At 41.4% G+C, this 25,625-nt stretch overlaps 1 protein-coding gene across 2 annotated transcripts in view; it reads left to right on the forward strand.

Moving 5' to 3' along the window:
• The window catches only part of KCNH5 (potassium voltage-gated channel subfamily H member 5), a 235,041-nt gene that overhangs the window by 53,062 nt on the left and 156,354 nt on the right, over window positions 1-25,625 (forward strand). For both annotated transcript variants that reach the window (XM_050952535.1, XM_050952536.1), the window contains exons 6-7: window positions 2,057-2,449; window positions 23,293-23,722. In XM_050952535.1, the coding sequence (XP_050808492.1) occupies window positions 2,057-2,449; window positions 23,293-23,722 (823 nt within the window). The remainder of the gene's footprint in view (window positions 1-2,056; window positions 2,450-23,292; window positions 23,723-25,625) is intronic.

Here is a 25,625-nt window from a genome sequence, read left to right on the forward strand (position 1 = left end):
GAAAACAGTTCACAGTACAGTTGAGCAGCATGAAGTGCAATGGTCCTTATAATTCATTGTCCTCCACAGTTAAAGCTTTTGCTGCCCACATGCCATGTCAAGCGAAGCATGATGGTATTTAAAGCACAGAAAGAAACATGGTCTCTACCCTAATGAGGTTACAGTCTAATCTGAAATGAGACACAACAATTCAGAGTAACAAAGAGTGGAGGGGATGAGGATGAGGGTAATGCCCATTGGATCAGTTACATCGTTAGCTGTTGCACAGAACGTGGTTTTTTTTCTTTTAATTTGTAACAGTGGCTGGCCCCGTAAGAGCTAGAATAGAGACCTGGGGCCAGCCAGCCATAGTTACTAAGGAGGCACATGCAAGCAGAGATCAGCTGGCTCCCCTATAAAGAGCAGCCGGATGGTGCAGAGAGTGGGATGCTTAGGGGGACCAGAGGCTGCTGGGAGTGAGCAGGCTCCAGCAGAGGAACTGGGGGCTCCAGCAGAGGAACTGGGGGCTTGGGAGCGAGGCTACAAGAAGGTGAAGTGAGGGGGCGAAGAGTAAATGAAAGGACTTAAGGAGGGATTGGAGAACTTTGTTTTGAATATTTTGTTAAATTGACAACACTGTCCACTGTTTTTCCTGAGTGAAAGCCTTGCTCGGTTGCCTCCATTGCGTTTTGCCATTGACTTTCATGCAGCCAGGATTTCACATCCTAATCTTAGCAACACCCAGTTCTTCTCCTGCAAAGAAGAATGAAAAGCATTAATTAACTGGAAATTTGAGATTTCAACACTTTTTCATACTTTGATTCATGCACTTAAATATTGTTCTATTTGCTTCAGACTTATTCACTCCCTATTAATCAAGAATACATTCCAGATTTGAGCATTTTGACAAGTATGACAGTTCTGTTTGCCATTTAGCAGCCACTGTTAATATGGTACATTAGCTCCAGTAAGGGGTACTGAAAGTGATGTGTTAGTACAATCAGTTCCTGGAGACTGAATGCATTTACTCTATCCTAATACCCCATTTGGAATCCAAAATCCTAAATCTGCTGTTGGTTCCAACATATATATATAGGTCTTTCTTTTGGCAGCTCAATAAGTTAGTAAACCGGAGTAATCACTGTTTTGTTCCTACCCACTTAAATTTCTCATGTTGGATTGAGATAAGTGATAATTAGACTAGCTAGAATAAATTGTTTTGGCTCTTTTACAAGGTTTGCAGTTCTAGATTTTTACAAAGGTGAGTGTGCAGAAAATACAAACTTTGGAAACTATATTTAATTTATAAATATGTCCTGGGTCCAGCACTATTCAGTATTTTCATTAGTGAGTTGAAAATGAGACTGTGCAAATGAAAAATAATATTAAGTCATCATCGATGTTGACTTTTTAATGGCAACAATGTTTTGTGCAGTCTGGAGAGAAAGCTAAGGAAGCATACATTGCAACCCTATCCAGTCATACAATTGCAAGCAGTTAGACCAGATGTTATGAACATAGTATTTTACTTTAAAAGGAAATCAGCCAATGAGGCTACAGTCCAGTAGATCATTGAGCAGGATGATGTTTTGGCTACTTTTTAGATTCAGAGAGAGTTCAGGTATGAATGCTAAGCTTTCCAGTACCTGTAGGTATGAATGGGATCTCATATTTTCAACTGCAGGGCATGAGCTGACACAGCTGTATCCAGATGGCCCTCATGCCAGTTTGCTGGCAGAGTACTTTACTTTGAACTTTTGAGCAGTAGTTGTTGGCCTTGTTTTCACTCTGTCCGTCTGCAAATGATCTTTGTTTTTGTAAGATTACCCTTACGCTTTACGCTTTTCCCGTTTATTGAGTGATAGCCACCTCCACCCATTCCTACATGATTTATGCACTGATGAGCTCAGGAGATTAACAAATTAAATAATTTAGAAACTACAGGTCGCCTTGGAACCTTCAGGGTATAACAAAAACATTCTTTCCTTAATTCTGTGTATTACACTATTTCAGAAAGTGCCCATTATAACGAATGTTAACTGAAAGCCATAACATCTGTGTTTCTTTCCTTTTATAGGTTCTCCAGCTTGGGTCTGATATTCTTCCTCAGTATAAACAAGAAGCTCCAAAGACTCCACCACACATTATTTTACACTATTGTGCTTTTAAGACCACCTGGGACTGGGTCATCTTAATTCTAACCTTCTATACAGCAATTATGGTTCCCTACAATGTCTCCTTCAAAACAAAACAGAACAACATAGCCTGGCTGGTGTTGGACAGTGTGGTGGATGTTATTTTTCTGGTTGACATTGTTTTAAACTTTCATACAACCTTTGTTGGCCCTGGGGGAGAGGTTATATCTGATCCCAAACTCATAAGGATGAACTACCTGAAAACTTGGTTTGTGATAGACCTTCTGTCCTGTTTACCTTATGACATCATCAATGCCTTTGAGAATGTGGACGAGGTAAGCAATTGCAATCTGTATGAAACTGACTGCACTGGGTTATTTCTAATTTTAAATTCAGTTAGGGTCATGTTTATACTTACTAGAATTGAAACTCTGCAAACATTGGAGGATAAAATTTGGCTGTTGGGTTTTTCACTAAGCAACGTTGTCCTGTATGGGAAGGGAAAGTGTCTTGCTAAGCAGTGTAAGAGAATATCAGTGGTGTGTGTGATTTATAAAGTTAAGGGGCAGGATTTTAAAAATTGTTCACTGTTGACCTATCTCTTCTTCCACTCAAGTCAATGGTAAAGCTCTCATAACTTCAGTGAGAGCAGAGCAAAGGCCACCTCTGAATGTTTTTGAAAATCCTGACCATAATTGCTATTTATACCCTGCTGTTTTTCATTTTCTCCTTGCAACTTCTTTTTTAATTTCTGTTTGGGAGATGGACACCACTATTGTCTGAATTTTAAAAGGCTTAATTAGAGCCATATCTTGAATTTTTGGAGACTATTTGAGAAAAAAGTGCAAATCTTAAAAAGGCCACTGAATTAAAGCTTCTTAACGTTTAGCCCTAATAACATTTAAAAATAATCAAGTTTGCAGGCTAAAGTAATGGAGAAACAAGCAATAACTACAACTAATAATGCATACATGAATCACTGTAGACAAAATTCAATATTAAAATGCAGCCATAATGGTATAAGAACTCATTTTAGTTTCCCTTTGAGGCCTCGTATCCTTCGGACATTAAACAGATGAAAAAGTCCTTTGTTCATTTTTTATTATCTGAACTGTTATTTGTTTGAACAATACAAGTGATTTTTTTTTAATCCTTAAAGAATTCTTATCACTGCAATTATATAGACTCACTTTAAAAAAATCCACACTCCTATTTCTTAATGGAGATTTTTTGGTACAGATTTTGCAAAGCTCTTTTTAAATGCCACCCCTGCCTTTCTGCTTAGTATAATCTTTTGACATTGTTCCATTATATTTATAGCAAATGTAACAGAAGTAATAATCCTTGCAGTTTAAATGCAAACTCATATGAGAGCTGTCTCTCTGGAATCAAGTTATACAGACAATCCATGTAAGAAGCTGATCCTAACAAGGTTTTTAATGTACCATAGCTTATTAACATAGGAAGAAATACTAGTTCCATGTTAACAAGAGCCTGACTTTACAAAAATATCATGGGTCTTCAGGTGTGTGTGTTTGAATGTGGAAAACGAGCAGGACATGCATTATAGCATGTAAACTATATGCAGTTTTGCAGTTTGCTGACTTCTTTCTCTAATGTGTCATGGAAAGTAACTCACCTCGGATATTTGTAAAAGGGTGTTGAGTATATGTGTGTGTGTGTGTGTGTGTGTACATATACAAATTACTGGCTCAGTGTGTATGTATCTACATACACACTGAGCCAGTAATTTCTTGTATATTCAAAACCCTTTTACAAATATCCGAGGTGAGTTACTTTCCATGACACATTAGAGAAAGAAGTTAGCAAACTGCAAAACTGCATATAGTTTACATGCCGTAATGCATGTTGTCATAACATTTCTTCCCAGATCTGGACCTTAGCGTCCAAAATATGGGTGTTAGCATGAAAACCTCCAAGCTTAGTTACCAGCTTGGACTTGGTATCGCTGCCACCAGCTAGGAATTATACAGTGCCTAGCTCACTGTGGTCTCCCCAAAACCTTCCCTGGGGGACCCCCAGACTCAGATGCCTTGAGTCTTACAACAAAGGGAAATAACCCCCTCCCCTTGTTTCCTTGTTACTTCCTCCCAGGGTCCCCTCCCTGGACGACCCTAGGAGATTCCCTGCTTCCAGTCCTGGAAACACAAGTACCGAGAGATCTAATCTCTCTTCCCCCTCACCCAGAGGGTATGCAAAGTCAGGCTTAGTAAATCTAACACAGAGATTTTTCCCCCTGACTTCTTCCTCCCACCAATTCCCTGGTGAGCTGCAGACTCAATTCCCTGGAGTCCCCACTAAAGAAAAACTCCAACAGGTTTTGAAAAGAAAGCTTTATATGAAAAAGAAAGAAAAAGACATTAAAAATAGTCTCTGTATTACGGTGACAATATACAGGGTCAATTGCTTAAAGGAAAAAAATGAATAAACAGCCTTATCCAAAAAGAATACAATTTAAAATATTCCAGCAACTACACACATGTAAATACAAAAGAAAACAGTATAAACCTATTGTCTTATTGTCCTTGTACTTACAACTTGGAAACAGAAGATTAGAAAGCCAGGAGATAGAAAGATCACTCTCAGAGCCGAGAGGGCACAGACCCAAGACAAAAAACAAAGAACTCACACCCCAAACTTCCCTCCACCCAGATTTGAAAAAGTCTTGTTTCCTGATTGGTCCTCTGGTCAGGTGTTTGGTTCCCTGTGTTAACCCTTTACAGGTAAAAGAACATTAACCCTTAGCTATCTGTTTATGACACATGTCCTGCTTGTTTTCCACATTCAAACACACAAACCGGAAAACCCATGATATTTTTGTAAAGTCAGGCTTACACACACACACGCACGCACACATGTAAAAAAAATCCCACCACCCACAAACACTAACAAAAAAGGGATTGTGAACTACGCTAGGCCTAGAGCAATTATGGCCAAGCTGCTAACGTAGATATTTGACAGTTTCCACTCCTGGTAAGTAAGTGAGCCATTTGTTGTATTTTTCTTTCATAAAATTTCATCATGTAGCCCTGGAACCTTTCAATGAGAGATGGCTATTAGGAATCTAGTTATTAGTGCCTGAAAAACAGACTCTAGGGGGCTTAGAAGTCACCTGTATAATAAGGCACTGAGCTGTTCTTCCCGGCTCAATTTTCCTTTTTCTCTGCCTGCAAGTGAAGTCTTTTCTGATGGGAATGGCGGGTGTCTTCATTTATTACCATTTAAATGTAAATCTTTTTTTGCAATTTTTTGTTTTCTGGAAGGTTGCAGTTGTTTGGGCTTTTTCTTCATTTGTCTTTGAGTTTTCTGAACTGACTGCTTTCCTGTGAGAGAACTTGTGGGCTTGGTACGAGCAATTCTCCCAAATTATATTGATGTGATAAGGAAATTGAGATACTCAGGTTGGAAGTGCTGTGAGAAATATTCTCACATACTGTAGGTCTGATGAGAACGTGGCTCAAATTCTTCCTTGAGCTAGATAAGAGAAGGACAGATGTTTCTACCTTTTTCTTCTGGAAAGTGCCTTGCCTTCAAATTGTTCACTGTGGCACTGAAGAAAAAAGGAGGGAATGGGTAAGGAACTTGGCTTCAAGCTGCATGTTGAAGCAGTGCTCAAGGCATACCCATCAGAAATTGTTGCTGTGGAATCAGCACCTACTGCCCTAGCACTTACGAAAAATTTTCTGCTCCATTTTGGGCACATACCTTGGCAGTGAAGGATGGCCCAAAGGCAGGGTTAATCCTAGGTGGCTGCACAGAGTCCTAAACAAGCTCTTCAACTTGCAGCCTGGCCCAACATTCCCTTCCAGTCCCACAGCAAGGAGGGAGGAAATTCTTGGCTTTCTTTGACTTCTGGAAATTTCGGGCTATGCTCTTACATTGGACTCTTGCAGATCATAAGTCCAACTCCCTTTTTTCCCCACAGGGCTCATCAGATGCACTGGCCATTTCTGTTGGGGATGAAGGCAGGTGGAGTGGTGGGGAAGGAGGAGAGATCCCATGTTGTAGCTTTCCCTCTCTGTCGGGCCCTACAGTGCACCCTCACTGAGTGTTGAAGGGAAATGCAGGAGGTTTAGAAGTATGGATCTCTGGTGCCTATAGCCCCCCCGCATGCACACGCATCTGAATTTGGTCCAGAGAGAACAAAATGTAGACTACTAGCTCCCCACAGTCCACTTTAAGATACACGCTCTCTATTCTATGCCATAAACTAGTGATTATCTATTGTCTATCTACCGTGTGTGTGTGTGTGTATATGTATATTGTGATGGGGCAAGGCCAGATGACTACAGTAAAGTAGTGAGAAACAGATAGGTTAGTCCCAGGCTAAACAAATCCCTGGTACCATGGTAACCAAATGGCAGTTGCTCCAGGTTAATCAAGACACCTGAGGCCAATTAAGATCCTTCTAGAAGGCAGTGGAGATAGCTAGATTGATTGGGACACCTGAAGCCAATCAAGGGCAGGTTGGAACTAGTTAAAACCCTCCCAGTTAGTCAGTGAAGCACTAGTGTCAGGAGCTATGGGAGGGAGTTGTGTTGTTGGAGGAATGAAGCAGTACAAATCCATATCAGGTGTAAGGAAGGAGGCCCTGAGGTAACGATGAAGGAGATATTGAGTGGGGGCTGCTGTGAGGAAGTGGCCCAGGGAATTGTACATGTCCTATTTCCAAAAAGTCAGCTACTATGGCTGCTAATTTTAGGGTCCCTGGGCTGGAGCCCAGAGTAGAGGTTGAGTCTGGGCTCCCCCCTCCTCTCCCTGATTAATCACTGAGACTGGGAGACAACAGAGACTATGCGAAGGAGGATTGCTTCTTCTCACCTCCCTTGTTAGCTTATGATGAAAATGGCTCAGTAAGCTGTGACCCTTGCCTCTAGAGAGAGAAGGGCTACATATAGGGTCACAGTGAGCCTCTGAGGCTAGCGAAATCCACCAGGAAATGCAGGACCCACGGGGTCAAGGACAGTACTTTGTCACTATATATATATATATATATACTATAAAGTACTAATATATATATATATATATATATATATATATACAATGAGAAAGTACTGTCCTTGACTCCGTGGGACATATATGATAGGGGGTTCTTGTAGTTTCTTATACAGTAATTAATTTATCGCAATATAAGCGTACGTATCTCAGTATTTCTTTTACTGGCCACCGTGTGAATAATTAACTATTTTATAATTCAGTTACTGTAGATAGGAAAGAAATAGGAAGCATGTGCCAAGAAACCTGAAACGAGGGAATGTATGGAAAGAGAATGCTGGGGTATCATGTTCAGAAGCAGGGAATGTTGGCCAAACTGGGCATTTTACCACTGATTTCACTGGGAACAGAGTTAGGCCATTGCTGAACGCTTTTTGAGAATTCAGCCGTAGGTGTATATGACTGCAAATCAACATAATTTTATTGCTCAGTGAAAGTAGAGTCACAGCCGCAAAATGTGGAGGAAAAGTTTATGACACTAAGATCTAGAAGAAGATTAGGATGATTTGATGCAGATGAAGAGGTGTAGCTTTATGCAGTAAGAGTTATAGAGGCATCTTATAACGAGCTTAAGAGGATTTGGATGATGTGACAGGTAGGGAGAAAGGTAGGATAATGAGAGAGAGAGAGAGAGAGAACCACACACGGAAAGCAATCTAAATTGACACGGTAGATGGAGAATTATGTGTTTAAGTGGTATTAGGGATATAGGAAAACATGGTAAAATATATTGGAGAAAAGAGAAATACTTGAAGACAGAAATTGAATAATTCTTTTGCAGATTACCCGCTATAGCTAGGAAAATGGGTAGCATAACACAGACCTAGACATCAGAAAAATGCCAGGTATCATCATTAATTGGAAAATATTAGATGCACTGTTAGCTCAAGCTAGTTTAAAAAGAAAAGCCTAAATTGTTCAGACTTGGAAGTATAAGCATCTTAACCCAGCTCTGAAAATCTGGATTCACAGCTCTGAAAATCAGGCCACCTAGTTAACTGCTAAAGTAAAAATGAAGGTGTCTAAAAGTTTGAAGATTTGGGACTGTGTTTTTGTTTTTGTTTTTAACTTCAATCCAAAGTTTTTACTTATGCAAAACTCCTGTTGACTTCAGTGGTATTCATAAATATGTAAGGTCTGCAACAATAGCAGCAACAATACTGTGCTTATGCAGTGGAGGGCTGTAGCACTGAATGCCTGTGACCACACTGTGGGGCTTTATTCCAGGTGTCTAAGTGCTCCACAGGGTTATTACTGATTTGGTGAAGGCAGGTTTATTGTGGGTGACCATGCAACCACTGACAGTCTGTGACTGAGCAGTGTCCCCTCCTGACCTCAGATCTGATTTTTTTTTTGTTTTTTTTTTTGTTTTAAAGCTCTTGATGTCTTGGAGACTTTGTCTCCAGGGTGGGTGACATGATCCAAAAGGGCCAGCTAGAGGCGGCCAATGATGACTTCAGTCCTCTCAAGGCCGCTTCTCAATGATACATCCCTATAACCATCTTGTATCTAGTAGTCACCGCTGGCAATGCGTATGAAATGCCTCCAGCCTCCTGATATGTTGTTTAAGCAATGTCCATCTTTCAGATCCGTATTTAAGGATTGGAAATGAGCAGGTTTGATAAATCCTTACTTTTGCCTATAGTTTCTCCTTCTTTGGGCTCCAGACCCTGTGCAGGTCCTTCTTGGGTGAAAGTGCTAGACCAGCGTTCCTTAGAATGTTTGGATGGCTGCACCTGTTTGATGACAGTTTACTGCTTAAATAGATGAAGTCATCCACTATTTCCACAGTTTGTCCAGAAAACACAGATGTCTTGTATCACAAATTTGTGCCAACACTCTGGATTTTTGTTTTTTTTTCCCAAGAAACACTTAGCCCAAGGGACTTCCGTTATATTATGGAGCTACACAGCACTTAACAGCTGTAGTTAAGACAGGCGCGCTCTGAATTTTCAATCAGGTGTAACAATTCCCTGAGTTGCTTTATCTGCGGGGATTGAACCAGGGACTTCTGGATCTAAAAACCTAAACGTCAGCTTCCACCAAAAAGCTATTGGCTTCAAGGCACAACTATTATACATGGTACAGGTACTAGAGAAGAACAAAGACCCATAGTCAGTTAGTGTGAATTACCCAGGCTATCATCACCCCATTAGTAAATCTGGATTCCCTAAATGGCATAGGATTGAGGAGTCTTGGGTACTGGTGCTTAGATGCTAGGGTGATGAGTGCAAAGTAAGAACTCATGTAGAATAGAATCATCCAAAAATTAGTTCTTTGGAAGGTGGAAGACACTCCTTCAAATTGTTTTCACATCAGTTTAAATAGGGCTTGATCCTTCATGCACAGATTTCATAGGTTTACTAAATAATTGGTGCTCTTAATGTTGCTGTGAATTTTGGTTTAAATTAAGGAGGCTTCTGGTTAGTAATGAAGCAAAAAGTGGAAGTTTTAGCCTATCTCTGCCAGAGCAGTGGGCTGGGAATAACACGTCTGGTACTGTAAAGAATGAGGTAGGAAGTATTGATATGGAGATGGATTTGTGTGGTGGTAGAACTGGATAGCAGCCTGGGTTTTCAAATGGTTTGTTTTAGGCTCGTTCCTCTGCACCTAATATTTATCTTCAAGAACCCGCAGCTGGAAGTTGAAGTGAGACATATTCAAATTGGAAATACAGTAGAACCTCAGAGTTATGAACTGACCAGTCAACCACACACCTCATTTGGAACTGGAAGTACTTAATGAGGCAGCAGCAGAGATCAAAAAGAAAAAAAAAAAGGCAAATACAATACAGTACTGTATTAAACATAAACTACCGAAAAAATAAAGGGAAAGCAGCATTTTTTCTGCATAGTAAAGTTTCAAAGCTGTATTGAGTCAGTGTTCAGTTGTAAACATTTGAAAGAACCACCACAACATTTTGTTCAGAGTTACGAACATTTCAGAGTAACGAACAATCTCCGTTCCTGAGGTGTTCGTAACTCTGAGGTTCTGCGGTAAGGCACACATTTTTAACAGACAGGGTGATTGCTCATTGGAACGAACTACCAAGGGTTGTAGTGGATTCTCCATCTTTTAAATTCTTCACATGAAAACTGGATTCTTTTCTAGACGATATGCTTTAGTCATGATGAAATTCTGTGCAGGTCAGACTAGATGAAATACACAAATCTGTACATTTCACAGTGAGACAGAGAAATTTTAATAGCGTAATATCATTTTTAGTACCAGTTTTGATCCGTTATAGTAGTCGCAGAAACTTCCATGCATTCATTTTACTAGACAAAATAGCAATTGTTATAAATTGAAAGCTGATTCAATTAGTTCAGCAGTAATACCATTTACAATAACTTACCAAAAGTATTACCTTTCCTAAAGTACTTAAATGAAGGGTTTATGAGACCTGATTTCAATGTGCTAGCATGATGAATTGACGTACTTAATAAGAAAGTAGCACTGGTACTAAATGATACAGTCTGATGTTAGCTACTTTTGTTTTTCTCCAAGTGACTGACAGAAACCCCACCCAGAATTGAATCACCAGTGAAGCTAAGTGTTAAACTATGCTGAAAACTCTGAGTAACACAATGATAGAAGTGATCAGACCAAGCTGTGGGAATTTCTCATTTCTGTGCAGTCTAAAAGTCATTAAATATGAAGATTACCACATTCCCTCTGTGCTATACAGAAAAGTATATAATGTAATAAATACAATGGCTTGCTTAGCATGGCCAAGAATAAATATAGTCTTGCGTAAGCATACCATACAGCTATAAAGGATCAAACTCCTTCCTAATGCAAGTCCAGTGAAGTTTTCTGAATTACACCAGGAATGAATTTGTTCCAATATATTTGTGCGTAGTGTCAGATTCTATTCAAGCTTTCTAGCCAACGGTTTAAACTATAGGATATTGAATTTTAATTATGCTTTTTATCTGGCTTTTTCTTTTCTTTTTTAAATGTACTTCATACATTACTGGGAAACAGATGTGGGACAGAAGTCATTTTAATTCATATCTTTAGTAAGATATACACTAGCTAACACAGAGTCTAATTGGGCTAATTCCATGTGGAATACTTTCAAGGGAAGCATTGAGTCCTGCCTGCTTGTCTCTCTGGCAAAAGGAGGAGAGGGTTTAGGAAGAAAACAAGGCAAGTGAAGGAATCTTTTCAGATGCAGCCCTAAATAACACTGACTGCAGTGGCACAAATCTGTAATATTCAAACTACTTCATGCAAAAGGAAGTGGAGGGAATAGAACACTTTGCAATATTTGGAGCATAAAGTTCTTGTACGCAAAATGGAGTCCAAAGATGGCACAGGAAAAAAACAACTGAACGGCTAAACAGAAAAATATTCCTTGTTTTCAAGAAGATGTCATTGTAATTTGACATGATCCTTACTTTTGTTAAATACATGCTAAGGGCAGGAGCTGTGACAGTGACAAGAAAGCTCCCCCTGGAGAGCTGAGTGGCTGAACCTTGTGCCTAGCTGGGAGCTGACGAAAGAAGCTGGGGCAGTTTTGGACCCTGCTCCCAGCTGGGCAGGCGAGACTCCCGAGGGGAGGCAAGAAGCCCCAGGTGGTAGTGGGGGGACATCCCTCTGGGAGCCACTGGGGCAGACAGGCTCTTGGCAGGGAGCTGCCAGTGTAGCTAAGAGATCAGGCTCTCAGCTCCCCACACTGCCCCTCTTTGGTCGGTGGAAGCGCTCCTGGTGCGGACATGCACCACCGAACCAAGGAGTGTAGTGTGGACCTGCACTATGGCTGTAATTACTGCGGTGGCTGTAAGTCGACCTATATTAGGTTTGTAGTGTAGGCGTACCCTGAGAAACACCTCTGAGTATTCCTTCACTGCTCTCTCCCTGATCTGTGGGTGAGGATGTGGTAGTTTGCTGCCAGCTTTATTCCACTTGCTGGCTATTAGTGGGAGGGTTGGAGCCAAGACTTCACCCAGTCCTTGCCCCTCCCCATCCACTCCCTGCCGACCTGCTCTGCGAGGGGAGTAAAGGCTCAATCCTACACTGATCAAAGTCAATGACAAAACTCCCTTTGACTTCAGTGGTGTAAACGAGCCTCTGTTCATCTGGATCTAAGGTCTTAGTAGCCTGTGCAGAGGTTATGCTCTTACATCCTTAGGGAGACATACAGAATGAGTGCAGCCCTAAATCTAGTCCTTAAAAAGTTACTTTTTAGTTTTTTTGCACTAGCACTTAGATTGGTATCCATGAGGCTTTAGTACATTAATTGATTACCTAAAAAGGGCCTGTGAGCATATATGATGTGTTGGAAGATTTGTTTGAACATTAACTTCAGAAAAGACGCATTAAGAAGTTAACCAGGGGTTTTAAGGCTAAGCTCTATTTAAGTAGCTCAAGTTGAAAAAATTTGTTGAGAGTGATTTACTTGTAAAATTTCAAACAGCTTATATGTCAGGATGCAGTGCTTGTTTTTTACTGCACGGCTATGTACCTTCTGGAGCTGTGCTTATTTCTTGCTTATTACTTACTAATTGCTTAGTAATGAAATTTAACATTACAGTGCAGTAGGTCTAGACAACTTCTAAATCAAACTCAGGTAGGTCAAGTCTGGAATCTCTGCTGCATTATTATTTTTGATCCTTCCAAGGAGCCATGAAGTAGGCTCCCAGTACCGGAGGAGAGATCTGTTAATTATCCCCAAAAGATTTACAGCTTGGTGGGAGCTAGAGAGGACAGTATTCTTAAGCTTATATTTGCATATGTTCATGTTTCAGGTCCAGGCAATCTTGGCTGGCCTGAGGACTAAATCATGAGGGTGAGGGGAAGCCAAACTTTGATTTTGATCAAAATGTTCATCTCTGTCTTGTCCCCCAGCTTTGATTTCAATATGATGGAAACTTTAGCTAGTGCAGAATATGCAGGGAGTATATTTTATTTGTGCTTCTCTGACAGAGGCCATTTTTACCGATATCGTGGATTGAATCAGGGACTTCCACAGCTAAAATCATGAGTAAGGCTACGATTTAATCACGGGTATTTTTAGTAAAAGTCATGGACAGGTCATGGGCAAGAAACAAAAAATCACAGCCTGTAACCTGTCCATGACTTATACCAGGCCTGCACAACTCGTAAAGCGGCGAGGGCCACATTAGTCCAAAGAAAACAGCTGAGGGCCGAAACCCTCCCAGCCCCACGGAAACACCCCTCCCCCAGCACCTCTGGGCTCCGTGGAAACACCCTACCCCAGCGCCGCCCAGCCCTGCAGAAACAAACCCTCCTTCCCCAGTGCCGCCCCCCCAAAACAGCTGTGGGCCAAAAAGGAAGGTTGGGGGTGGAGATGTGATACTTGATTTTAAATCAACCAAGGGCTCCCAGCTGAAGAGGTGGTTGGGAGCCCTCAGGGGCAAATTAAAGGGCCCGGGGCTCCGGCGGCTGGGGGAACCTGAAGCTTTGTAGGGCTAGGGCAGAGATTTAAAGGGCCCAGAGTTCCTGCCGCTGAGGGGAGCCCGAGCCCTTTAAATCCCAGCCCCAGCCTGGCCGCTGGAGCCGCAGCCAGGATTCAAAGGGCTCTGGGCTGCCCGCAGCCATGGGGAGCCCTGAGCCCTTTAAATCTCAGATGCGGCTGGGATTCAAAGGGCTCTGGGCTGACCGCAGCCATGGGGAGCCCTGAGCCCTTTAAATCTCAGATGTGGCTGGGATTCAAAGGGCTCTGGGCTGCCCGCAGAGCACCGTGTGCGCGGGATTTAGAATCCTTCCTCGGGCTGCACAGTGAGCCTCTGTGGGCCGCATGTAGCCCGTGGGCCGCATGTTTTTCAGGCCTGACTTATACCGTACAAATACCCCTGATTGAATCTTGGGGTGGGCTGTAGGTTGAGGAACAGGGGAGCCTGCGGCACCAGCTGCGGGGAAGGGGAAGCCTTGGGGGTCCTGCTGCCGCTCTGGCCACTGCTGTGTGCGCGGGTGAAAGCCCCAGGGGGTCAGCTGCTCCTCCGGTCGCCTTGGGACTGCTGCCGGGCGGTTCCCAGGGCCAGCCGGATCGGTCAGTGCTTGGGTGGTCCCCGGGGCAGCGACTGGTGCAGCTGCCTGAGGGGCTGCCCGAGTGGCTGGCTGCCATGCCACTCCAACAGCAGCTGGTGTGGCTGTCCCCAGGGCCACTAGGGTCTGCTGCTTGGGCGACCCTGGGAGCCATATTGGCTGCTGCAGAAGTCACTGATGTTGGAGGAAGTCACAGTATCTCAAAGACAAGGTCCTCTGGTCATGATAGTGACAGTTAAGAGCAGCTGAGGCATTTGAATTAGCAGGACCCTTGTTTAATTGGGACCTCATTTTATGGAAAAGTTCTGAACCCTGGTGCTTGCCTCCTCTATAGGTTTGTCAGGGCCTGAATTTATTGACTTTCTGGATCTACTGCAAAGCATTTCTTTTCTCCCCACCTTTTTTCTGGGGCAGAGGTTTTTGGGACAGGAGTCAATAAATGTTTACTTGGAGTCCCAGATTTGTGGGTTTGGAGGAGTTCAAGTGTCAGACGTTGTTAATTTGTATGATTTGTCTTTTTTTGTATATATGCCCAGAGCTTAATAAATAACAAGGTCAAACTAAATCATATTTAAAAATTGAAATGTATCTGAAGGAAAAAATCATCCTGTAATATTAAGAAGTTACAGAGCTGTCATAAACAGATAGCTAAGGGTTAATGTCTCTTTCACCTATACAAGGGTTAACAAACAGTAACCTGAAACACCTGACCAGAGGACCAATCAGGAAACAAGACTTTTTCAAATCTGGGTGGAGGGAAGTTTTGGGTGTGAGTTCGTTGTTCTTTGTCTTGTGTCTGTGCCCTCTCGGCTCTGAGAGTGATTTTTCTGTCTCCAGGCTTTCTAATCTTCTGTTTCCAAGTTGTAAGTACAAGGATAGTAAGACAATAGGTTTATATTGTTTTTTTTGTATTTACATGTGTGTAGTTGCTGGAATGTGTTAAATTGTATTCTTTTTGGATAAGGCTGTTTATTCATTTTTTTTCTTTAAGCAATTGACCCTGTATATTGTCACCTTAATACAGAGACCATTTTATGTCCTTTTTCTTTCTTTCTATATAAAGCTTTCTTTTTAAGACCTGTTTGAGTGTTTTTCACTGGTTAAGGCTAAGAAACGAAGGGAGGGGGAAAGTCTCTTTGTGTTAGATTTACTAAGCCTGACTTTGCATACCCTCTGGGTGAGGGGGGAGAGAGGTTAGATCTCTCGGTACTTGTGTTTCAAGGACTTGAAGCAGGGAGGGTGGAATCCCTTTGTTTAGATTCATGGAGCTTGAATCTGTATATCTCTCCAGGAACCCAGGGAGGGAACACCTGGAGGGGAAGAGGGAGAGGGGAAGTGGGTTATTTCCCTTTGTGATGAGACTCAAGGAATCTGGGTCTTGGGGTCCCCTGGGAAGGTTTTGGGGAGACCACAGTGAGCTAGGCACTGTATAATTCCTGGCTGGTGGCAGCAATTACCAAGTCCAAGCTGGTAACTAAGCTTGGAGGTTTTCATGCTAACACCCATATTTTGGACGCTAAGGTCCAGATCTGGGAAGAAATGTTATGACAAGAGCAATTTACCAATTCAGTGCACATAAGGGTCCAACATACTGTTAGCGTTAGCTAAAGGAAGGCTGTGCCTAGATTTTACAATGCTGTGCTTGAAAGAGATTTCCAAACCTTAGGAAAGATATGCTAGGTTATCATTGTAAGGTAACCAAGAGATGTTATTCTATAAAAGATTTTCTTTTCAGAATAAGATGTGCCCTGTTCAGATTCCATTGACTTAAGTCACACTAAAACTTGTAAAAATGGTAGCAGAACTGGGCTGATGACATTTTAAAATCAAACAAATTTACATAGTTGCTTAAAGGGGGTTGTTTTGTGATACTTCATGACTGTGAATAAAAAATATAATTGCAGAGTATTATGTTTTTTATATCAATTTTATAAAAATATTGCTATCCCTAAGACTCTAAGAATGGGATTTTTAACAGTCCTCAGTTTTGGCCAAAATCTGCTCCTAGTAAAGTGAATGGGAGCAGAGTTTGGCTGACATTGAATGCTTCTGAAAGCCCTGTCCTGGGTGCTTATTTCCTGTGCATAGCTCTCTCTCTGTGTGGTGTGCATGTGTGTACGCACATTATATATTATAAACACAAAGAACTGTGTTCAGGGAACATTGTTAAGGTTGCAAAATCAAGTACTCAAAAGTTCGGAGATGCCAGAATTAAGGTTCCCCGTGCTTCAAATCAGTTCATTTTGCATATGAATTATAATAGTTTTTAACCACATGATTACATACTATTTTTTCCACAGGACCCCTACCTCATTTAGACACAGAATGGACCTGTTCTGGGGATAAATCAGGATTATGTGGTGAAAGAGACTTATCTATAGGACACTTGGCTTCGTTTGTTGCAGAAGCTGCGTGTATAGTGAATGGGACATGAGTCCCAATCCTCTCCCCTAGTCGATCACAGTCTCCGTTTCTCAGGCTTCTCATCCTGGTCCCAGTCTTCTTGCCTAGCAAGGCCTAGTGTCACCCCTCTGGGCTCCCTGCCTCAGTCCCAGTCTCCGTGCCCAGCCATTCCAACTTCCACCCCCAGGTCCTTGTTCTCAGTTTCCTTCATCAGCCAGTTCCAGTTCCCCACACGTCTTCATCTGATTTGTCAATCTCCCCTTCCTCAGCTCCACTTCTCCCACCATCCCTGCCCATGTTCCTTGCCCTTCTGGCTCTCAGTCCCAATCTCATTCCCCAGGATCCTCGTCCAATATCAGTGTTCCCCTTCACTCCGACTCCCAGTCTCTTTGCCCATGCAGTCTGAGTCATCTCCCTTTCTTCATCCAATCTCAGTTTCCTCCCACCTACTGTCTTCCAGTCCCCCACCCTCCCATTTCCATCCTTGGCACCCAGCCCCAGTCTCCTTCCCCACCCCAACTCTCAGGCCCAGTTTCCCTCTTCATCCCAACTGTGCAACCCTCCAGTCCTATTCCCCACCCCTTAGGTTTCTTGTCCTGGTCTGGTCCCCCCACGTCCTCTGCAGGTCTGGTCCTTGACTCCTCTGTGTTTAAATCAGGTATATTCCTTGCTGTTCTATGCTGCCTGGACCCATCCGGGGAAGCATCTGAACTGAGAGCACTGGGAGCCTCCATTTCAGGCATCCTGACCCAGCACATCCTGTTGCAGCCCAGAGCTACAGCTGCAGAGGAAAGTCATGTTCAGCTCCTGGCTGGAGCATGCCCAGTGTGCATTGAATCTTTGGGGAATCTAGCTGCTAAAATCTAAGAAGACTTTGCTGAGCATGTGCAAGCTACGATTTCTCAATGTCTTAAACTTCACCAAATTTAGGTGGATTTTCACTGGGAAAAGAAAAGGCACATCTGACACAGAAGTCCTCCCCTGCCAAATGTCAAATCCTTCTCCAAAGCACAGGAGCACAAGAGCTTTTAAAAGAAAAAATTACCAAAATTTTTTTAACATGGGCAAAACAATGTATTTTCCTCTAACCTCATTCTCAGAATGAGATAGACACCACCAATGGAAAATTTTAGCCTAGCTGGTTAAAGTTTGGCAACGTTATAAGCAACTGAAATCAGTTATAATAGGAAGTGTCGGACAACCTTAATAATAGTGTCATGCAAAATTAATACCAGTCCAGTCTATAATTCAGCAAGATAAATACTCAGTCAGTCAACACTCTAAACTAAGTCTCCTTGTTCAATGTGCCATTTCAAGAAAGTTTGAGAAAACAGACTTCGCAATATATCAAAGTCAACAAATGTAGGCTTTGTTTAACCAATGGTGAGTAAAGGACTCTTCACTGAAAATGCTCTTCTAGCTAAGTACAGAAGGAAAACTGCTACCATCTGAATATGCAGAAGATATCACAGCCAGCCCCACTATATCCCCAGTGCCTTCATGTGCCTATTTAATAGGAAGGATGCTAGATGAGAAACTTGTTGTACTCATTACAAGAGCTCATGGATCAGAAGAGCAAATACCCAATCTTACTGGCTGTATTATCTCCAGAAGAAATGAACTGTGCCACTCAGCTATACCTATCCCTGTGTAGGTCTTCAAGACTGTCCCTGATTCCTTGTGGTCAACATTACCAACATTGCAGATAGATTTTGCAGGTTTCAGAGTAGCAGCCATGTTAGTCTGTATCCCCAAAAAGAACAGGAGTACTTGTGGCACCTTAGAGACTAACAAATTTGTTTGATAGATTTGAAAGAATTGGCAGGCACATGTGATCTCTTTCCATTGCCAGAAGTAGTTTGTCAACCAACCAAGTCTTCATACCACACAAGGACTTAAAACCACAGAAAAGGGTCAAGGAAGTTGAGGATTCAATATTAACTAAAGAAATGAAATTGTGGATGGAGCAACAGTTGGCCAAATTCTGAACTTCAGGAGAGGGAGAACATCACAGTAATTTCAAATGAGAATAGTGGCAGGATTTTCCCATTTATAGTCACTGTATCTTTTTTAAAATGTGAGTTTAGATGAACTGGAGTAACAAATCTCCGTGCAGTCGAGAACAGCATATGCAGTACAGAGACTATTAAACTTTATCATAGTTTGCTTTTATCCCCCCTGTAAATGTCTGGCTTTGTCACAATAAGTACCATTTGATAATTTTTATTTTCTTTTATTTTCTGATTCTGTGGCGACTGACATCAAGGGGAGTTTTTCCATTGACTTCAATGGACTTTAGATCATTCCCTGAACTTTTTAAAACAAGAAAATCATAAATGGATTTTAAATATTATTTTTGGATTTAATACTTCCAAATCTGTACAAATGAAATGGCTTTTCTGCGTAAACAGTTTTTCAATTAGGAAAATTCTGAAGACCAAACAAACTGTGAGATGAGAAAATGGCCTGGTCTCATTGTGCCATAATTTAAAACCCTGTCCACAACCCTTTCATTTCATGAGATGTGGTTTTGAATTGTGTTCATGCTCATAATACAATCTGATGTCCTCAAGTAGAGAACATGTAGTCTGAGATATTGCAAGCATTTGACTCAATTGACTTTCTGCCCAGATATGTTAATGTAATGACAAATTATTCTCCTAGGAGGCTGGATCTTCAGTGTCAAGGATGTATTTTACAACATCTGAAGGATATTATGAGAAAATTGGACTAGATCCATAGCTGCACCACTCAGGTTGCTCTAAATCCCCTTTCCGCTCCCACAGTTCTTGAGGGTGCTGGGGCCAAACTAGCACACCCCTTTTAAAATAGTTTTGGGTTTCCAAAATAGATTTTTTTAACATGATCCATAAGTTCTCATAATATAATATATAAATACAGCCTGCCGCCTGAAGGGAGAATGAACACACAGACAAATTGCAAGCTGTTGGATTAAAAACACAACAGCCTGTGTTAACCTATGTTCTTTCCGGCATGAATTTGACACTAAAATCCAGTTGTCCTAATTAATTCCACCTCTACTGAATCTTTGCCAAAGCCCTGTGTGAACAATCTATCAGTTACACCATTATCTGTGGGAGATATTTTGTGTCGGAGGAAGCACCAAAGGTACCCGTTCAGGCCCAGCCTCGTACTTAAACACCTGAGTCGTCCCACTGATTTCAACAGGAAAACTCATTTGCTTGAAGTCAAGTATGTGCTTAAGTGCTTCGCTGAACTGGGGCCTTGGTACAGTGCTTTGTGGAAAAGATTTTTTTAAAAATGCTGACCTTCTTCTTAGTTTAAACAGACTGTAAATCTCTTTTTACTGGCTTTAAAACAATTGATCCAATTAAATTGGCTTGGAGACTAGCAGGCTGTTTGAACAAGTTTCATAGTAATACTATTTCAGGTAAGGCATATATCAATAGCAGTTACAATTAGTGTTCCCCTTTGTTTTATGGTATGATAAATAGCTTCTGGGTCAGTGATGCAAAATAAAAGATAATCATTATGTATGTTTGGGAGAGGGTATAATTTCCAACACAGATTTTCTCTGAGACTTGGAGTTAAATGTTATTTTTGAGGTTAATGGTACTGGTACAACCTACCTTTTTACAACTTAGAAAGAGAAAATATTGACTGTGAGCATAGGAGGATGAGTCAGACTGTAAGTGTAACGCCAACAGATTCTGGTTGTCGGTGGGCAGGACTGAACTGGGGACCTCTGGAGCGTAGTGCATGAGCCTCTAACGTATGAGCTAAAAGCTAAAGCTAAGGCTGTAGAACAGACTCATTCAACTTTCTCTCTAAGTGGTCTCGGTGCCACTTGATGGGATAGAACACCACACCCAAGGAGGTCTTTGGGGCAGGGACTGTCCTTTTGTTTGTGCAGCATCTTGCACAGTGGGATTCAGGTTAATGATTAGTGCTCCTAGAAACTACAGTAATACTGATAATAAATAATAATAAAAAGAAACTCCTGAGTTTTAATCCAAGCCTGACAGTGGACTGAATCTCTGGTTCAGTCTCTCCATATGTAAAAGGGGAATAATACATACCTACTTGACAGAAGTATTGGGCCCTGTAATGGGGCTTACTGACCCTTTAAGCCTAAGCAGGGTGGAGGTGTGGGCAGAAGACCCCCATCCCAGGGATATTGATGTGAGCCCAGTCTCGGAAACTGGCTGAAAGAGGAAGAGAGGAAGTGTTTCCAGCAGTTAGCAGTGGGATGAGAAGACTGTTAGTTTAAGGTCCTGGGATCAGGAGCCCTATACTGTAGGCTGGGGCAGGGCTCTTCTCCCGACCAATCAGGAGGAACCGTCAGAAGGCGAGGGATGTACATGCTGCTTTCCCTCTCGGAACATTGTGTGCGCTGAAGGAAGGCAGAGCTGGCAGGCTCGGCTTCTGCTGGGCAGAATAAAGGCTCAGTGTTAGCAGGAGCTTTGGAGATGGGGTTGCTATGACAGACTTTGTGTTTGGGATACTGAGGACTATCTTGAATTACTTTGGGCTACTGACCCATTTTCTCAGGGTTACCATCAACCCTCCCCTGAGAGACTATATGGCACTTCTAAGGGGCCCCAAAGAGAGGGGGCAGACAGGGTGCCATGGAAACACCTCTGGCCACGCAAGGGAGCCAGGGAAATGGTGTCCCCACTGCAGGGCCCTATCCTGCAGGGACTTTCTCCCATTCTCTTCTTTTTTCCCCGTTGATGTCGCAGAAGGTTTTTAGAACTTTTCAGGATCAGGCCTATAATTTGTAAAGTGCTGACTTTGGTGGAGTGATGCCACGGATGAATTTGGTGCAATGTAGTATACTCTCCTTTTTAAAAAAATATGTGTATTGGGGCTTTTGCTTTGTGGGTCTCTTAGACTGTAGTAGACTCAGTGAAGTCAGTGGGAATCTTTTCCATTTACTTCAGTGGTTTTTTACATGAGGGTCACAATGGGCCACGGCCCAATGGGACTAGAGCCCTGTGTGGATACAAAGTTTGTATTCACATTAGATGCACAAACATGGTCTGTGGATATAAAGTAGATATCCTCAGATTTTCAGGGCTCTACCAATGACCATGTATTAGAGAAAATGAACAGGCATCTGCTCAGTTGGAAATCAGAGTAAGAATACCTTGTGTAAAAGTGAGAGAATTTAAATGCAGAATATAGTAATCAAAATTAGAAAATTCCACTTCCTTTCTTAGTATCAGTCACTGTGTGCACCGCAATGCAGTCGCAGATCTTCAATTTAAGGATTTGGGGGTCTGAAACAAAATGACTGAATTTGGAAAACATACTGGATTTAAAAAATAAGGCCGTTGTCTAATGTGTTGAATCTAGAAATATCAGTCGTAGGTTACCCTTCAAATACAGTCTGTGATAGGAGACACAGATGCATAAGGAGAATAAGGTGTTTTTTTGATGCTAATATTAACTACAGGAATTCCAGTATTTTACAGTTTGATAATATAATTAGCTAATGTTTTGACTAGACTAATTCAATAATGATGCGTAGAAAAGTGCAATTTAATCTCGGCACAGAAACTTAGACTGTTTGCCTCATTGCATTCTGTGTCTTAATTTCTATTTTAAATTAAATGTCTGTGACTTCTCAGTATTTTATATTAGAAATCTTCCTTTGTACAGCTTCTATTTTGAATCACTAATTAATTTAATGCAAAAGTTAGTTCTATTATGGGATTACAATAAATTGAGAACTTTATTTTTCCTCAATTCTGCATGTATAACTTCCATTAAAACCATTGTGAATCATACTTGCGTTCAGGGGGATATACACCATTTCTGCGCCTTCCCAAATGTTTCCATTACTTTTTAACCATTTTTCTGTGCTTCAATTTCCTAAGTATTTGTGCTTCCATTTATTTGTGCTTTCCTTGAGTAAAAAAATAAAATAAAATAAAATAAAAAATTACTCTACAGAAACACCTGTCTGTTGACCAGCAAGTAAATTCTCTTTTGTGTACATTTCTGGCTAGTGGCTCTTGGTGTATATGATACCCACTAAACAGAGCAATTGGCTGTCAGTGATTAGGTAAGTATCCTGCCCTCAGAATTAGTGAGCTGTCTATATGGATAATGAGGACATCCACGTTACATTGGAAGCGACTACAGATAATAAGGGATGTAATCCCTCTTGTTTCAGGATGTTGGCCAGCCAGTCACTGATGGGTGGTATAGTAGAAGTTTCCCCTGTGTGCAAGTTATTCTGTGGCTGTCCTTTACAAGTTTTCTTGCACCTTCCTCTGAAGCATATGGCATTGCTACAGGATATTTACTGTCCTGTTCCTATTTACTGTCCTGCAAGGGGTCAATTCTTCAATAAACGTAGAGAAGCCTCCTTCTCAATTGTGTACTTAAATTTGGACCTGTTCCCACTGAAATCTATGCTAAAGCTCCCATTGACTTTAAAATGGTAGAGGAGTGGGCCCTTAGCCACTTATATTAAACACACTTGGTGTTTCTTATTTGCTCTTGGACTACCTAATGCTATTTCAGTACTCATAAGAGACCTGATGTGACCTAGCTCATTGGCTTGTCTAGTAAGCACTGAACTTGACCTAGCTGACTGAGGCTTTTGTGAGTTTACAGTCTTATATTTTCTAGAACATTAAAGAAAAATATTTACGGAAGGGTTACTCAGGGCAAATGTGGGAGTGGCTGTGTTACATGCTGTTTTACTCAATAGCGTATTTCTGATGGTGTAATGGAACTTATTCTTTTCTAGGGGATCAGCAGCCTTTTCAGTTCCTTAAAAGTGGTGCGACTTCTACGCCTTGGTCGTGTTGCGAGGAAATTGGACCATTATCTGGAATATGGTGCTGCAGTACTAGTGCTGTTGGTCTGTGTCTTTGGACTAGTGGCCCACTGGCTAGCCTGTATATGGTACAGCATTGGGGACTATGAAGTTATAGATGAAGTCACTAATACAATCAAGACAGACAGCTGGCTCTCCCAGTTGGCGTTGAGTATAGGGGCACCCTATCGGTACAATACCAGCGGCTCAGGGCAGTGGGAAGGAGGCCCCAGCAAAGACTCGTTGTATATATCCTCTCTCTACTTTACCATGACAAGCCTTACAACAATAGGATTTGGAAACATAGCTCCAACCACAGATGGAGAGAAGATTTTTTCGGTGGCCATGATGATGGTTGGCTGTAAGTAGAATCATTTTATTTTATTTTGCATGTAGATCTTTGCATTAGTACAGTATTAAAAGAGAAATATTTAAACCATATGCATTGGATCGTTGTACTGTTAGTTGCATTTTCAGCATCCTATGCTTGGCATCAGCACTCTTGACACACAGAGTATATTTTAGCATCTTCCACTGCACATAAATAACCAGGGAATAAAGCTGAAACCACAACTGAAAAATTGAACAATTTTATTGTCAGAGCTTGTGATTAGACAAGGTTAAGTGTGATCACTGTTGTATAGTGAGGCTAGGATTTCTTTGCATTTTTAAAGATCATTTTGCGTACATTTGAAGTGTCTTAAATTGAATTTGGTTAAAATTTGCACACACACACTGATGGTGCCCAGCTGAAATTAGCCCATAGTATTAAAACAATCAAGGTGTCCTAGCTGTTTTTCAAAAAAGCGTGATGATTGCATAAGGTGTTTGTGCCTTTATCGCATTGGCTTGGTTTTACTGTAAGCTCTATTTTTATCTCCGGAGAACAGTAACTTTTGTCACCATGGAAGCTGGAGGTAGAGGAGATCATTGCAAGAAGCTATATTGTACCTCTTCTCAGTTTCCTGCTATTTCGCAGCTCCTGTAAAATGGCTTTAAAATGATCATACAAAGGACTGTTTCTTGTTTTATGCTGTCTAGGCAAGAGCACTGGACAATTCTTTTGGTGAAAAATCATCTTCAAAATATAGCATTGTTTGAGTAGCTGGCAAATGATAGCAGGGGATTGTTGAAAAATGTAATAAATATTAATATAATATGGGTGAAAGAGGGAAATATTTTATTGTTGAATAATCATAATACTTGGCACTTCTACTAATGCTTTACATTGTCAAAGCTCTGTACAACCACTAAGTGATTATATAACAAAGATGGAAACAAAACCTTTCAAATTAGGATCTGCATAATCTCTTTGCTAATTAACTCAGCTAACACCTGGGTCCATCTTTGCAAAATATTGAACTGTAAAAAGCAACTTTCTTTAAACTCCACAGCTTATTAAACCTATTTACTATTTTTAACACGTTCAGTTTGTTTTTAAGATTGAGGGAATCAGCAATCTGACTGCATGTCTACAGTGTGGTGTCATACAATTTGCTTTTAACGCTTTTTTTGCGTAATGTGTTTCAGTTAACCTTGCAATCTATAAAAATCAACTCCCCAAAGCTAGACCATTATTGAACTACTGTGTATCTGACATAGAAAATACACAGGTGGTGATTAGCTGCACATTTTTTGTCGATGGTATTTGATACTATGTGCAGAAGTCTGAGTACTGGGACAGTAGAATGATTTTACAGCATCTTAAATATTTCAATAATCTTATTTTCCTTGCTTTTTTTGGAGAGCTCTAATGCTGTGCAGAGGAAGTGACTTTCACAGGTAATTGAACAACATCATTAAATGACCTGGGGCAGGACAGGAGCGGAGGAAATGGGGCTTGTCGTCATCTTTGCATTTCCTGCAACTAGGCACATTGTTTTTACATTCTTCTCTGAAACCTGTGGTAGAGATATGAAAGACACATGCTGGAACTAAAGGTTTGATATTAACAAAAGTCTTTGCCCATCCCAGAGGCTGATATCGATAGTGATCCTAAGTGTTATCAAAGTGACACACAGGCTGGGCACATCCCTATCATTGCAGAACTTTGGGCTGTATAAGTAGGGGCAGTGCCAGCAGATCGAGGGACGTGATCATTCCCCTCTATTCGGCATTGGTGAGGCCTCATCTGGAGTACTGTGTCCAATTTTGGGCCCCACACTACAAGAAAGATGTAGAAAAATTGGAAAGAGTCCAGTGGAGGGCAACAAAAATGATTAAGGGGCTGGAGCACATGACTTATGAGGAGAGGCTGAGGGAAC

The sequence above is a fragment of the Gopherus flavomarginatus genome, chromosome 5, assembly GCF_025201925.1.
Source record: "Gopherus flavomarginatus isolate rGopFla2 chromosome 5, rGopFla2.mat.asm, whole genome shotgun sequence".
Taxonomy (NCBI): Eukaryota; Metazoa; Chordata; order Testudines; family Testudinidae; genus Gopherus; species Gopherus flavomarginatus.